This window comes from Anomaloglossus baeobatrachus, chromosome 1 (genome assembly GCF_048569485.1).
Source record: "Anomaloglossus baeobatrachus isolate aAnoBae1 chromosome 1, aAnoBae1.hap1, whole genome shotgun sequence".
NCBI lineage: Eukaryota > Metazoa > Chordata > Amphibia > Anura > Aromobatidae > Anomaloglossus > Anomaloglossus baeobatrachus.
In genome coordinates, this window is record NC_134353.1 from 447170395 (window position 1) to 447185394 (window position 15000).

General features: G+C 48.7%; 1 protein-coding gene across 3 annotated transcripts in view; it reads right to left on the reverse strand.

Annotated features, from left to right (window-relative positions):
- Positions 1–15000, reverse strand: part of HCN2 (hyperpolarization activated cyclic nucleotide gated potassium and sodium channel 2) — a 162675-nt gene that overhangs the window by 59386 nt on the left and 88289 nt on the right. For all 3 annotated transcript variants that reach the window (XM_075352873.1, XM_075352865.1, XM_075352878.1), the window contains exon 2: positions 6326–6749. In XM_075352873.1, coding sequence (XP_075208988.1) covers positions 6326–6749 — 424 coding nt within the window. The remainder of the gene's footprint in view (positions 1–6325; positions 6750–15000) is intronic.

The window sequence follows — 15000 nt, forward strand, 5'->3', positions numbered from 1 at the left end:
TGTGTTGTTGGGGCAGAGTGTGGATGCATGGGGCCCATTCATGACAGCGTTCTTTCTGTGCTCTCCAGCTCCTTCTTCACTTTCAGGAAAGAGACAATTGCAGGCAGCAGATAAACCAAACACCAATTTATTAAACAAAGCTTCCATCTTTTTGTTTGCAGCAGGCTTACTTTAGTACGTTACAAGTTACAAGTCCTTTTCTACAAAAACGGTTTCCTTTTTCTCTACGGGCACTTTCCTTTGCCTGCAGGGGACATACGTTAACCCCCTAGTAGCTGCGCTCTAGCCCGGATTTACTGTAGGGCAGATCCAGCACTCACTACCGGCTCTGGATAAGTTCTCACCTCTCCACTTCTTTGTCAGGGCACTAACCTTCGCCTGCAGGGGCCACTTGTTATCCCCCTTATAGCTGCACTCCACTCTAGTACACACCACCGGCTCCGGACTAGTCCCAACTCTTCCACCGTTTCTCATGGATTTCCTCTGCTTTCTAGCCAAGAGTACTCACTCAGGCTGACTGCCTCGTCTCACTCCCACACTCTGCCCCGTCACCTCAGGCTACTTTCACACATCCGGATTTTTGCTCTGCGGCACAATACGGCGTTCTGCAGAAAAACCGCAAACGGCTTTTGTAACGCCGGTTGCGGGTTTTTTTGCATAGACTTACATTAGTGCCGTATTGTGCCGCAGGGGCTTGCGTTCGGTCCGGTTTTTGCCGCATGCGGCAAATTTAGCCGATGCCGCGGCCGGATCGAACGTTCCCTGCAACGTTTTTTGCTCCGGCAAAAAACACCGCATCGCGCCGCATCCGGCCGCTGCGGTGCATTTTTCAATGCATACCTATGGAGGCCGGATGCGGCGCGATGCGGAAAAAACCACGGCCGGCCGCCGCATGCGTTTTTTTCCACTGCGCATGCTCAGTAGCATGCCGCAACCGGGAAAAAACCGGACGGGCCGCATGTAAAAACTTATGCAAAGGATGCGGTGTTTTCGCCGCATCCGTTGCATAGTTTTCACAGCCGGATTGAGCCGCAGTGCTCAAACCGGATGTGTGAAAGTAGCCTCAGACCGAGCTTGCTCGCCTCTCACTGCACACTGGACACTGCATTCAGAACCCTTCCTTCCCCACCTAGGCTGCCCTGCCCCTTCCTTCCCTGACACTGTTACCAGGGGAACCACTGCTCTACACTGGCACCTAGTGGGGAAACAGTTTATGACAGGTAACATTTTACCATCAACATTTACAATTTGCCACCATACTACTGTGGCGTTTTCAGGGGGGAAAAACCGCTCCTTCACTACCAGGGGTCCGACTACCCCTTACACTGCAACCAATCATAGGCGCCTGTGGGCGGGAAAAGCAGGGAATACGATATTGTTTAATGAGCGGCCGGCTTTTTCAAAATAGTAAAAGCCGCCGCAGCAGTGTGAATGCCGTGCAGCGCCGCGCCGGGGATCGGGGAACGGTGAGTATGAGAGAGGAGGGGAAAATGACCGACAGACTGTGAGAGAGGGATAGAGATAGTGACCGACCGACAGAGAGAGAATAGAGACCGAGAGGGAGAGACCGACTGACAGAGAATAGTGATTGACAGACATTGTGACACATCACTCGTTTCCAGTGTTTTAGGAAACATGCGAGAAATGTATTTAGAAAATCGCATGTCACTAGGATGATGTGAGTGCCGTCCCGTGACATCCGATTATTTACACGCTCCTATAGACTTGCATTGGAGAAACTCACAGTAGAAACTCGCAAAAAAGCAGCATGCTGCGATTTTTTTTCTCAGTCCGATTTGGACTGAGAAAAAAAAAAAAAAATCGCAAATGCGAGCTGAATCATTCACTAACATGTGTCCGATTCCAATGCGAGATTTTCTCGCATTGCTCTACTGCGAGAAACTCGCAAGTGAGAAGCAGCCCAAAAGGAAAAAAAATCTGCAGCATGAACTATTCTCTTATATATTTAGAATGAAGCTTGCCCATTCAATCTATGAGTGCACAAAAAAAATAAATAAATCAGAGGTCATACTGATCATGTCAGTAAGGCTATGTGTCCATGTCGCGGGCGGGGAGGAGGGTGTCAGCACACAACGCTCACCCCTTCTGGTCGGGTCCGGCGGCTGCTGCTCAGTGGTGGCTCGAGCGGTGGGCCGGATCCCGGGGGTTCTCGAGCGACACTCCTCGCCCGTGAGTGAAAGGGGTTTGTTGGGTGTGGGAATTGTTTATTGTCCGTGACGCCACCCACAGTTGTGGTGATTTCACCACCGCTGCTCAATATGGGGATCCCGGGGATGGTGATGCGGAGCAGCCAGGTGTCGTGTTGCCCCTCCGTGGGTAGGGGTTGGTGATCCCGGGGCCCGGTGATGCCTTGTGAGGTGCAGGGCCTGGTGGGCGCAGGGACGCGGGGGCAGCGCTGTGCCTTGCGGCACTGTGGTACTCACTCAGCCTGAGACGTTGACACAGTTTTACGGTAAACCACACGGCTGGAAAGACGGTTCCCACGGACGGCTGCACTTGCTCTCCCAGTAGGTGACGGTGATGTCCCTTTTCCTTGCACCTTTGTTCTATGTTGGTAGCGATGGGTTCCCACCGGTAACCCGCTCCCCGGCTTCAAGCTGGGCCGGAGGAGCTCTACTCTTTGCTCGCAGGCGCTGGCCCTGAGAGACTGGTGCCTTGGCGGTGGCGGTGTCTCTCCTACTCTGGTTGGGCTGTTGCATTCAATCAGGACTTGGTTGTTGGGGGATCTACGTCCCCTTCACTGATGGATTTGGCAAATTATGGTGACTCCTAGCCTTGCCAGGGTCCGAGAGGCCCCTGCCCTGGTGCTGACTGTCCTTCGGTACACTGCTCCAGACCGCCGGGCCACTACCCGTCCGCGGTCCTTCCAGGAACTTCCACACGGTCCCCCTCCAGACAGTCACCGCCGTTGCTGACCTGTCCTGCACACAGCTGGACTACTTCAGGCTTTCTTTCTGTCACCACTCTTGCTTTCCTCCTTTACCACTTTACTTCTTTCTACTTTCACTTCTTGTTTACTCCTCCACTTAGCTCCTCACTCCTGCTCCTCCCTGAGCTATCTGCTCTCTAGCCCTCAGCTAGACTTCAACTGCCTGGTTTCTCCCGCCTCCAGAGCTGTGAACTCCTCGGTGGGCGGAGCCAACCGCCTGGCCCACCCCCTGGTGTGAACATCAGCCCCTGGAGGAAGGCAACAAGGATTTTTGGTTAGCTTTGGTGTTCCTAACTGGGATGTAGGGTGTGGTGGTGTGTGACCTGTGTCCCCTGGCTTGCCCAGGGCGACACATTCCCCCTTAGCAAAATGCAGACCGTCCGCGGGCTGCCGTCCAACACCGGTTTTATTTTTCTGTAAAGGATAACATGGTAAAATAACATATGTACATTTTTAATGAATCTTCCCATAACGGGAGGCACATTTCTTTAACGTTGCATAACGGTTTAAGGTTACGGTTTCCGCTCTCTCCCACCCAAGCAACCTGGCCCTGATGCTGCCCCTAAAGCCCAGGCAGCACCCCTTGACCCACAGTCCAGCACACGGTACCCGAGCGGGATCTGTCCTTCCCTCCAGAGGGTAGCCACCGGTTCTTTTGGTGGCTGGGCCCCAGCCTGCTCTGCTCAGGGCCCTCCCTCCAACCTGCCTCTCCGGAGGCGGCATTGCGGAAAACGGTAACGGTAAACAACTTATTTACAAGCCACTAACGTTTGTGGTTGCCCTGCAAGTTCACGGGCTTGTCCATGGATAGTCCTCCATGCAAAACTTTTTTTTAACGGTCCCCACGGGGACAACGGTGCCGGCTCCAGCCGGTTGCAAATCACACAGTCAATCAGGTGAGGTACTCGGTATCATCATTTTTCATCATTTTCAGAACTTTTCAAACTTTTCAACAAACAAAATGGTAGTCCCAACGGGGACTGGACAACGGTGCTCCGCTGCCCTACTCCAGGCCTTCAGGCTCCAGTGCTCCTTCCAAGGGAGGGGGCGCGGCGCTCACTCGGGACTCTTGGCTGCCCCTTAACTTAGCGTCCAGCGCGAACCACCCCCGCTCCCCATAGTGCCGGGTGTGTTGCACGATGTCTCCCGGCATTAGGTTGCGACCGGGATGCTCCTCAGGCAGGTGGGCATTCACATCCCGCCGGACTACAAACACTTCGGCCTCCAGGCCCGGCTCGTAGATGAACCCGTAGCCCCGGCGGACATCAAACCGCCTCACCTGCCCCTCGTACAACGGACCCCGGACACAGAACGTGGCCTGTCGGAGATTCTCTTTCTCCCGGATAGCTCGGGCCACCAGCTCGGCCTTCCTCCGTTCCCTCTCGGCGATCTCCAGGCCCAGCGGTACCGGCTCCCTATCCCAATACGGCGCTGCTGCCAGCGCCGGCGCACGGGTCGGGCCCCGCGGGACATCCTGGACGTTGCCCACTGTCAGGAATCTGGGCGGCATGTCCCGCGGTGTCTTGGCCTTGGGCGCTGCCTTGCAGCAACAACCCGGCGCTACCTCAGCCGAGGTGTGGGGGATGGGCATAGGGGCTTTCCGCTGCTGGGCCTTCGGCTCGGAGCGGGTCATCGGCTCCGGCTCGGGGGATTTTTCAGGGGATGCCTCCGGTTCAACCTTCGGAATCTTCCAAGGCAACACCTCCGATTTACTACGGGCTCCGGCTACAGGTTGGCCCGCCTGGGCGGGGACGCTGGGTACTGCTACCGGTTTCGGTGGTAGCAGGCCTAGTGGCAGGGTCACGGCCTCCAAGACGGGTGGCGAGGGAGGCAACGGGGGGAGAGGGCTTGGACCGGGCCCCGCAGCCGCGATGACCGGCCCTTCCAGGGCATCGGGACGTGGGTCACTCACCCTCCCTTTCTCCGCTTCCTCCTCGCGTCTCCGCACGGTGGCTATAACATCTGCCATGTCGGCCTCCCACTCCTCCATGAGGAGCTGCAGCTTCACCTGCAGCCGTTGGTAGAGCTGCGCGGTCCGGATCTCCACCCACGCCGCGGTTCCAGGCGCGGGGGCTACGGTGTCGCGGGACGGCATCCACATGATGGCTTCTTCTTCCAGGAACGGTATGTTTGCAGAGTCCTGGCGTCCCTGCTTTTATAGCTGCAGCTACAGGTTTCTCCCGCCTCCAGAGCTGTGAACTCCTCGGTGGGCGGAGCCAACCGCCTGGCCCACCCCCTGGTGTGAACATCAGCCCCTGGAGGAAGGCAACAAGGATTTTTGGTTAGCTTTGGTGTTCCTAACTGGGATGTAGGGTGTGGTGGTGTGTGACCTGTGTCCCCTGGCTTGCCCAGGGCGACACATCCACGTTACCTTTTACCTGCTTTTTTGCTGCTTTTTCAACTGCAGCGTTTAATGCCAAAATGGATGTGTTCTGCTTTTTAAGCATAGTCTATGAGAATTTGGGTTTCTTGTCCGCACTATGCTGTTCAAAAAGGTGCCTTTTTGTGGCAGAAATTTGGGCAAAAACTCTGCTTTGCAGTTCAAAACGCAAATGGCAAAAACAATTGACATGTTGCTTCTTTGAAAAGCTGAGTTTTTGCCCAAATTTCTGCCACAAAAAGGCAGCATTTTGAACAGCATAGTGCGCACAAGAAACCCAAATTCCCATAGACTATGCTTGAAAAGCAGAACACATCCATTTTGGCATTAAACGCTGCCGTTGAAAAAGCAGCAAAAAAGCAGGTAAAAAGCAACGTGGACACATAGCCTTACATCCAAAGTTCATCATGCTCTTTCGGTCTCCCTCTGCCTGTTTATGTTTCGTGCTCCTTCTCACCTTCACCTCTCCATAGAGTATAATAGGCTATGGCACATGACACCCCACCAAGACTACAATCTATTGTCTGACCAAAACAGATTTGAGCTGTTTTTTATTCAGAGTGTGTTTTTCTCCATTGACTTTGCTTTTTTCCCACCTCTCAGATTGTAATTCATGTATACTATTTAATAAAGTTCGCTATATTTTTCAAATGTTTCATGCACACACCATTACTAGCCTTGTATAGCATAGGTGTTTGTAGCAGTTCTGGTGTAGCGCTCTATCTTTACCTTCTTATGCTTAGCAGATATGCCTTTGTTTTTTGTTGTTTTTTTTTTTTTTTTTTTTTTTTTTAGAGATTATGACCATTTCAAGAGGCAGGAGGGAGAGGAAAAAGTGTCTGATAAATGAAAAGATGATGTTTCTGATATGATATATTACAAATTTTTGTATATTCCGCTGTGCTATTGATTAATAAGAAGTTTGATGAATGCACAGTTCTATTTGAACTTCTTTAACTTAATGGTGTTAAGAGCATCACAGCAACAACACTTACCTCTTCCCATTGATGAATGTATCGGATGAGCCTGGAAAGTCGAAGTAACCTAAGTAGACTGAGGATTTTAGTAAACCTCACGATTCGCAAAGCTCGTGCCGTCTTGTAGACTTCAGAGTCAATACCTTTTTCTACAATGAGAAATATGTAGTCCACAGGAATGGAGGATACGAAGTCTACCACAAACCATGTGCGCAAATACTTGCGTTTGATCTTTTGTGGGTCCAAGATAATTTCAGTGTTGTCCTCAATCACAATACCTGTGCGGAAGTTCAAGACCAAGTCCATAAGAAAGAAGGTGTCCGACACCACATTAAATATGATCCATGGTGTGGTTGTCTCATCTTTAAAGAAAGTGATTCCCACAGGGATGATTATGAGGTTCCCCACCATGAAGAGCAGCATAGTAAAGTCCCAGTAAAACCTACAAATAGAAGAGAGAATAGTAAAAACCACACGTCATACTTTTTTTAAGCAAAGGGTGCATTTACAGTGGCTGATTATTGGTAACAAGCGTTACTAGGAACAGTTTACCAATTAGACAGTGTAAGTAAGCTCATGATTACCTGACAAACAAGCAAACTGTCTGACAACTGACAGTGCCGGGGCATGGTTACAGCTGCCGCGCACCGTCTACTGAGCAGTGACAAAGCCAGAGGCTGCCAGGAGGAATAGAATTAATTTCCTCCCAGTAGCTTTGCTACAGGTTAATATGCTGGTTCATAGCATTTAGTGACATGACACATTTCCTTTAAACGACCATCGATGTCAAATATCTAGCCGATCGGCAATCCTTTAACATTCACCATCAGTTACTGTAAACCCACTCTAAAGCCCACTTTACACGCTACAATATATCTTACGATGTGTCGGCGGGGTCACGTCGTAAGTGACGCACATCTGGCATCGTAAGTTACATTGTAGCATGTAACAGCTACATGCGATTGCGATTGAACGTTAAATCGTTCATCCATGCACGTTGTTGAATCCTGACGAATTGCACATCAGGTTGTTCAATGTTCCCGAGACAGCACACATCGCAGTGTGTGACACCCCGGGAACATTGAACAGATGTTTACATCCCGCTCATCTCCGCCCCTCCGCTTCTATTGGCCAGCTGCCATGTGACGTCGATGTGACGCCAAACGTCCCTCCCACTCCAGGAAGTGGACGTTCGCCGCCCACATCAAGGTCGTATGGACGGGTAAGTACGTGTGACGGGGGTTAATCGTTTGTGCGGCACGTTCAACAAATTGAACGTGCCACACATACGATGGGGGCATTGCAAATCGCAGGCTTTACTCTGAAAAGTCTCTAAAAATTTATCAGTGAAAGATTTGAAGAAAAGCAGAGAAGAAAACAATTGATAACATCTGCTCTGAAGACAGGACAGGATAAATAAATGTAATCCATAAGAAAAACAGCATGTCAGAACGATGCTCTGGCGCTTTTTTAGCTGCTTAAATCCAGCATGGCGCTTTGATAAGCAGTCCTAAATGTCCCTCAGTGAGATTGAAAAACTGGCATGTAGCATTAGGATGTTGGAATAGGGTAAATAAGAACTGTGGTGCTGATATGATGCTAGTGGCGCAGTTACATCATTGCTCGGGTATCATGCAGAATAATAGCAGGATCCATTGGCATGACAAATTGCCATTCATATGACTGTCTTACCCACTTCACAGTCATAAGACTATGCTAATCTCCATGAGAACTTGACTCTCAGCCACTACGGTCCTCTATGGTTGTGAAAAGCATGCCCAGAGCAGGAAGAAGCTTGGTACTGTTGGCCAACAGTAGCACGGTAGAATGTAGTCAGTGTGAGGCTCCGTGCAGTCACATCACTGCAATGCTAGTACCAAACAAGCATTGCATCCACGTGCTCCACTGATAATCACTATGACCATTTAGCAATCCACACATACCGATAGGTTCACGCAAAAATGTAGCAATTTTCCAACAAACACTTGTTGCACCACAAACGTTTGCTCAGCACGGTGAGATGTTTCATGCCATCATCGTGACGCAGATCACCCATGTAGTACAAATCTAGTTACCCATATTGGATAATTAGCTAACAATTAGCTATAGTACTATAACCATTTTAATTACAGTAATTATTTCAACCAGACCATGAGAGAAACTGTTCCATATTTTGATTTTTCCTTAGTCTTGAACATTCAGAGCTCGAAAGTCAAATATCTCTCTAGAAAGTTTTATAGCTAGGTGGTAAAAGCTTTCTTGGCCCCTTTTACGTGCCTCGCTACCTATTGGTCATCAGCACTGATTAGTTCTAATTTATTGTCCTCATAGCGGCATCAGCAATGATTTATTCCAATGAACCAATCCCAATAATAAGTCAAAAGAATCTATCAAAACAAAATACATTTTCAGGGATTATTCTGAGCCAAGGTACTGTAGAACATCATCTGCACAATAAAAGTCACTGTATATATTGGAAACCCTTCATAACCATCTCTCTTCTGATCAAAATTTGGCAATAGGTTTGATTACAATGCAAAAAGTAGAGAGGACAAAGGCTTTTTGTCTAATTAAGTAATCAAGGCTGAAACACTAGCATGCTATTTCTAAATCCTTAAGGCCCAGTCACACTAAACAACTTACCAGCGATCTCAACAACGATACAACCTGATAGGGATCACTGGTAAGTTGCTAGGAGGTCGCTGGTGAGATGTCACACTAAGCGACGCTCCAGCGATCCCACCAGCAACCTGACCTGGCAGGGATCGCTGGAGCGTCGCTACACGGATTGCTGGTGAGCTGTCACACAGGCAGATCTCACCAGTGACCAGCCCCCAGCCAGCAGCGCCGCGTGGAAGCAATGCTGCACCTGGTAACTAAGGTAAATATCGGGTAACCAACCCGATATTTACCTTGGTTACCAGTGCACACCGCTTAGCGCTGTCTCCCTGCACACCTAGCCACAGTACACATCGGGTTAATTACCTGATGTGTACTCTGCTACGTGTGCAGGCAGCAGGAGCCGGCTTCTGCGGACGCTGGTAACCACGGTAAACATCGGGTAACCAAGAAGCCCTTACCTTGGTTACCCGATGTTTACCGTGGTTACCAGCGTCCGCAGAAGCCGGCTCCTGCTCACTGCACATTTAGTTGTTGCTCTGTCGCTGTCACACACAGCGATGTGTGCTTCACAGCGGGAGAGCAACAACTAAAAAATGGTCCAGGACATTCAGCAACAACCAACGACCTCACAGCAGGGAACAGGTTGTTGCTGGATGTCACACACAGCAACATTGCTAGCAACATCGCTGCTACATCACAAAAGTTGTTCCTCAACAGCTATGTTGCTAGCGATGTTGCTTGGTGTGACGTGGCCTTTAGGCTAGTTTCACACTTGCGTTGAACGGCATCCGTTGCATTGTGTTGTGTGACGGATGCAACGGATGTGTTGCATATAGTGGCACAACAGATGCAACGGATCGTACAAAACAACGGAATCTGCTTTTTTTTTTTCTCGTTATAGTTTTACCGGCGGCAGACTATTGTGAACGATCAGCTGATCGCTCGGCCACCGAGAATGTGTGTGAAGGGCGGAGTGCGGGGGGGGGGAGCCGAACGGGGCCATGGCGCTGAGGACGTCAGTGCCGCGGGGACTGCATGGCTGGGGCCAGGTGAGTGTGTCTGTGTGTATACATGCGGAGTGCGGAAGGGAGCAGAGCCGAGCGGGGAAGTGTCGGGCTCCCTGCACACGTAGCCAGAGTAAATATCGGGTAACTAAGCAAACTGCTTTGCTTAGCAACCCGATGTGTACCCTGGTTACGTTTGCATGGAGCCAGAGAGAGCATGCGCAGTGACATCCTAAGGATTCCGCTGCTCAAAAAACGTTACATGCGGAGTTCCTTCCGCCCGGCGGAAGCAACGCAGCGTCAGCCAGCGGAAGCAACGCAGGTCCATTACTCGCAATCCGTCGTCCATACAAGTCTATGGGAAGCAACGGAATCCGTTAACGGATTCCGCTGTTTTCCAAAACGGCGAATTACAACTGAAGGAAAACAACGCAAGTGTGAAACTAGCCTTAAACTAAAAATTGCTTACAAGGAACAGATTACATACCATTTTTACTAATTTAGGCCCTCTGCACACGCTGCGGATTTTACTGTGGAATTGCCACGGATTTCGCTGAAGGAATGCTGCAGAAAATGTTTTTAACATTTCTGCAGTCCTTCTCCAGCAAAACCAATGGGGATAAAAAAAAATGCTGTGCACACACTGCGTTTTTTTGTCCCTGCAGGTTTTGCTGCGGAATTTCCACTGCGGAATTAATGTGCACGTCACTTTTCCACAGGTACATGCGGTTTCGAGGGCTGGCAGATCAATTACCCGCTGACTCTGGGTCGGCGGAGGATTGATCCCCGGTATCTCGCTAGATGCTGCTTCCCATATAAAGTTTATGGGGAACAGAATCTGGCGCAAAGGGGTAGGAGCAAGCACTTCATACCAATGACCGGGCAGCTGTCACACTACTCCCGCAGCAGCTCTTTCATCTTCCAGAGCCACCGCTCATTAGGCTCATAACATATTCACGCCTTCCCTGCCCACTGTTGGCTGTGATTGGTTGCAGTCAGACACACCCCCACGCTGAGTGACAGTTGTCTCACTGCAACCAATCACAGACGCCGGTGGGCGCGTCTATAGCGTACAGCAAAATAAATAAATTAAAAAAAAAACTGCCATGCGGTCCCCCCAATTTTGATAACCAGCCAGGATAAAGCATCACAGCTGGGGGTTGGTATTCTCAGGATGGGGAGCCCCACGTTATGGGGAGCCCCCCAGCCTAAAAGTATCAGCCAGCAGCCGCCCAAAATTTCTGCATCAATTAGATGTGACAGTCCCGGGACTTTTCCCGGCTCATTACGAATTGAACTGGTGTGGTGGCAATCGGGGTAATAAGGAGTTAATGGCAGCCTATAGCTGCCACTAAATCCTAGTTTAGTGATGGCAGGCGTCTATGAGACACCCCCTCATCACTAAACTGTAAGCAAAAGTAAATAAACACAAACACCCCAAAAATCCTTTATTTGAAATAAAAGACAATAAAGCTCCCTCTTTCAACACTTTATTAACCCCACCAATAACAGCCCTCCAGGTCCGACGTAATCCACACGAGGTCCCACAACGCTTCCAGCTCTGCTACACCTGACACTTACAGTGAGCGCCATAGACTATGACTGCTCACTGTGAGGGTCAGGCCGCAAGTGACATGAGCCGCGCGGGATCAGCGGTGACTTCACTCATGTGCTTTGCGGTGACAGGTGGAGGACTCCAGATGGAGGACTCGAGCTGTCACTGCACATCAGCTGACTGAAGTCACCGCTAATCTGCCTCCGGATGCTGGTCTCCTGCTTACAGGCCAGCTCATGCATAATGCATATGCAGTTATGCACTGCACAGCCGACCCGTAAGTAGCAGACCGCCGGAGACAGCCGCACGCGACACAGCATCGCGGGAGACTTCAGCACCACGGACAGCAGGAGCGGGGACAGGTGAGCATCTCCCACTGCTGTCAAAATAATGCAGGGACATACCACAGCAAAACCGCATGCGGATTTCGGGTGCGGTTTGCTGTGTTTTTTTACCACAGGTGCGGTATTCTTTCAAAGAGTCCGGAATTTTCTTAAGCAAATTCCATTTTCTAGTGAGCACATAGCCTAAAAACAGGAAACAATAGTCTGGAGATTTCTCATTTTTTCTGTCAGAGTTTTCTAGGCATGCAAAAGTTATTGTGCAAGAAGGCGAAGGAGGTGAGCTGTAACCATCACCTATTCATGAAGAGTGGACCCAGTGTAATTTATTTATAGGTGTTACCTGTTATTTTTAACCTCCATGTAATCATACTGAAAGGACTACTGAAAAGTGGGGACTACAAAACAGGATGTTTCAACCTAATAACCAGTATCAATCCCAGTAGCCCATGAAAATGGCAAGATTTTTCAGTTTTCTTTAAAGGGAATCTGTCATCAGGTTTTTACTATGTAATCTCAGAACAGAATGATGTAGGGGCAGAGACCTTGATTCTATTCACATATCATTTGCTGGTCATTATGCTGTAATTTTGATAAATTCACTATGTTCTTTGCTGTATATCTAGCAGTTCTCTGAATGTTTAGTGGTGTGCAACCTTGCCCACACCACTGATTGGCAGCTCTTTGTGTACAATATACATATATTGGCAGAAAACTTCTAAAATCCATAGTGGGAGTGGGGTTATACAGAGCAGGAGAACTACATGGCAAGAGACAACTAGTCCTCTAATAATAATCTCCTGCTGACAAAACAGTGATTTTATTGACACTACACCAAGCAGACTAGTAAGTGACATCACTGGAATCAGGATCTCTGTCCCTACGTTATGCTGCTTTCAGATTACATAACAGCAGAACAAAGCCTGCTGGAAAATTCCCTTCAATAAAAAATATGCAAAAATATGGAAAATATATTTTTTAAACATAAAAGTTAAACACAATTTAAACAAACAGTTTTGTGATGACATGTTCTCTTTATCTATCCTATGGACTATTATGAGTTGTGCTAGGGCAATAAAAAGGACTTCTTTATTTTCCCTTTATATAGACCTGTTTAGCCTCCTCTCAGCACACACTAAGGGGACGGAGAAGACTGAAATTCAGCAAAAGAAAGCAAAGGCAAAGTGTTCCTGAGGAATAAGTTTTCCCAACTTCCCAATCGATGTTTTCTGTGAAACACCACAGGATTTCAGAGTAAAACATAGACAAATGCAATGTGGAAGCCTGTCCCTGTTCATGCTGCCTGTGCTGTGGCTAGCATTATGATGAGAACATGAAGATCTAATGCTCAAAGTAAACACAACTAACCACAGAGAGCCTATGGATATGTATTACGCACCTGTATACACTCTACCTGCAGTGATAACGGTTAGCAGAGAGGGTTATCATTTCACTGTGCTGCCGTGTGAGCAGGAGTAGTACTCGAAACTGCAAGGTTAGCATGAAAATAAAAACGGCAGCACAGAGTAGTGGGAATAGTGAAGAAGAGGTGCTAGGACATAGATGATGACCAGGAACCGGCAGGCAAAGTTCACAGTATGTAGTTCTGAAGTTGAAAGGTAAAGTAAACCTTCAATGAGGGAGACTGTCCCTGTTTTGAGTGGCCCAAATCAAGGGAGAGGCGCCCTGATTGTGATCACCTAACTGGTTCCATTAAGATGTGAAGCTGAGAGGTTACTTTCAGAATAGAGCGGGCCACGAACGAGGAAGGAGACCAGACTAGGTTTAAATGTAAACTCTTTATAACCCGATAAAGGAAACGGGAAGTGGAACTTGGTAAGGAAAGTAAATATCAACCCCTGTAAATGTACAAACACCAGGTTACTAACCAGGATCGTTGTGCTGGCCAAGGGACTGATTCCAATAGGTCAGGAACTACCAGAACGCGATTTACCTAGCAGGGAACTCCAGGAAGAAACTAAAGAGTGTAGATAACGGAGCGCAATAAGGACCTGTCTCTGGACCAGCACACCAATTAACAATCTTAACTAAATCTCTATCCCCTTCCCTCCTCTCATACACATATACAAACAGGGAAGCACCCCGGGGTTAAACACCTGCTAGAAGCAATACAACAGTACTGAAAGTTTGGTTCTGCAGCAGTGACTGCTGCGTAATATACCCAATTTGGCGCCAAAACTACTATCGCATAAGTGTGCACACTTGCCTGGAAAAAAAACCCCAGAAAGATACCTGCAGGCCTGGGCTCAGGACTTACAGTACCAACAGATAGATCCGAGAAGATCTCCGGTGCAAATGGAAATAGTTCTCCATGGCACCGGCAGTCACGGAGCAGATCTCCTCAGGGCAGAAGTCAGGTCCAGTAGGAAGGCCTCATATATGGATCACCAGGACAACCGCTCCACTCACAGTTCTCTCTCTGGCAGCAGTTTACAAACATTGACATGCAGCTGCGTGGCCTCTGCTCGCACAGCAATCGGCAGGCTGTCTCTAACACTGCAGATATCCAGATTGGAGCAGGGAAAAGGCAGCCACTGCACTTCAGAATCTCCTCGCTTTGTCTTTTTTCTCTCTCTTGTCCCTCTCCCTGACTGCGCAGACACCCCTCTAGTCTACCAGACGAGACACTGCAGCTGCGCAGACACCCTTCTGGTGGGCGGGAGGAGACATTGCAGCTGGATCATCAGCACTCTCACAAAGAGATGCATGGAGATTATGTCCTAATACTTATTAATACATTTGTTCAATCATCACTAGTGACATTAAGTACATTTTAATGTCAGGATGATACTCTAGTTTTAATAACTATATCTATCAAATTGAATTGTACAAGTCTTTTCACTGAATGCCTTTGCATGCAATAATGCATTGTAAAAGAGCTTAACCCAATATGTTTCGCCATTAACAGGCAGCATTCTTCAGGGGTTCCTACACTTGTTATGGTGCTGTCTGCTGGTTATTCTATCCTAGTTACCTATTACAAAAGGCCAGCCTATGAGACTATCAAGTGCTGAGTTGTCAGTATAGTGTCGTAGGAGCTGGAAGTCACCAGTTTTCAGACAAGTACTGTACTCCTGGAACCACTGAATTGGTAATCATCAGGATGATAATTCCTTTGAGTCCCAGTGAGCGCAGCATGAGTGTGACTGT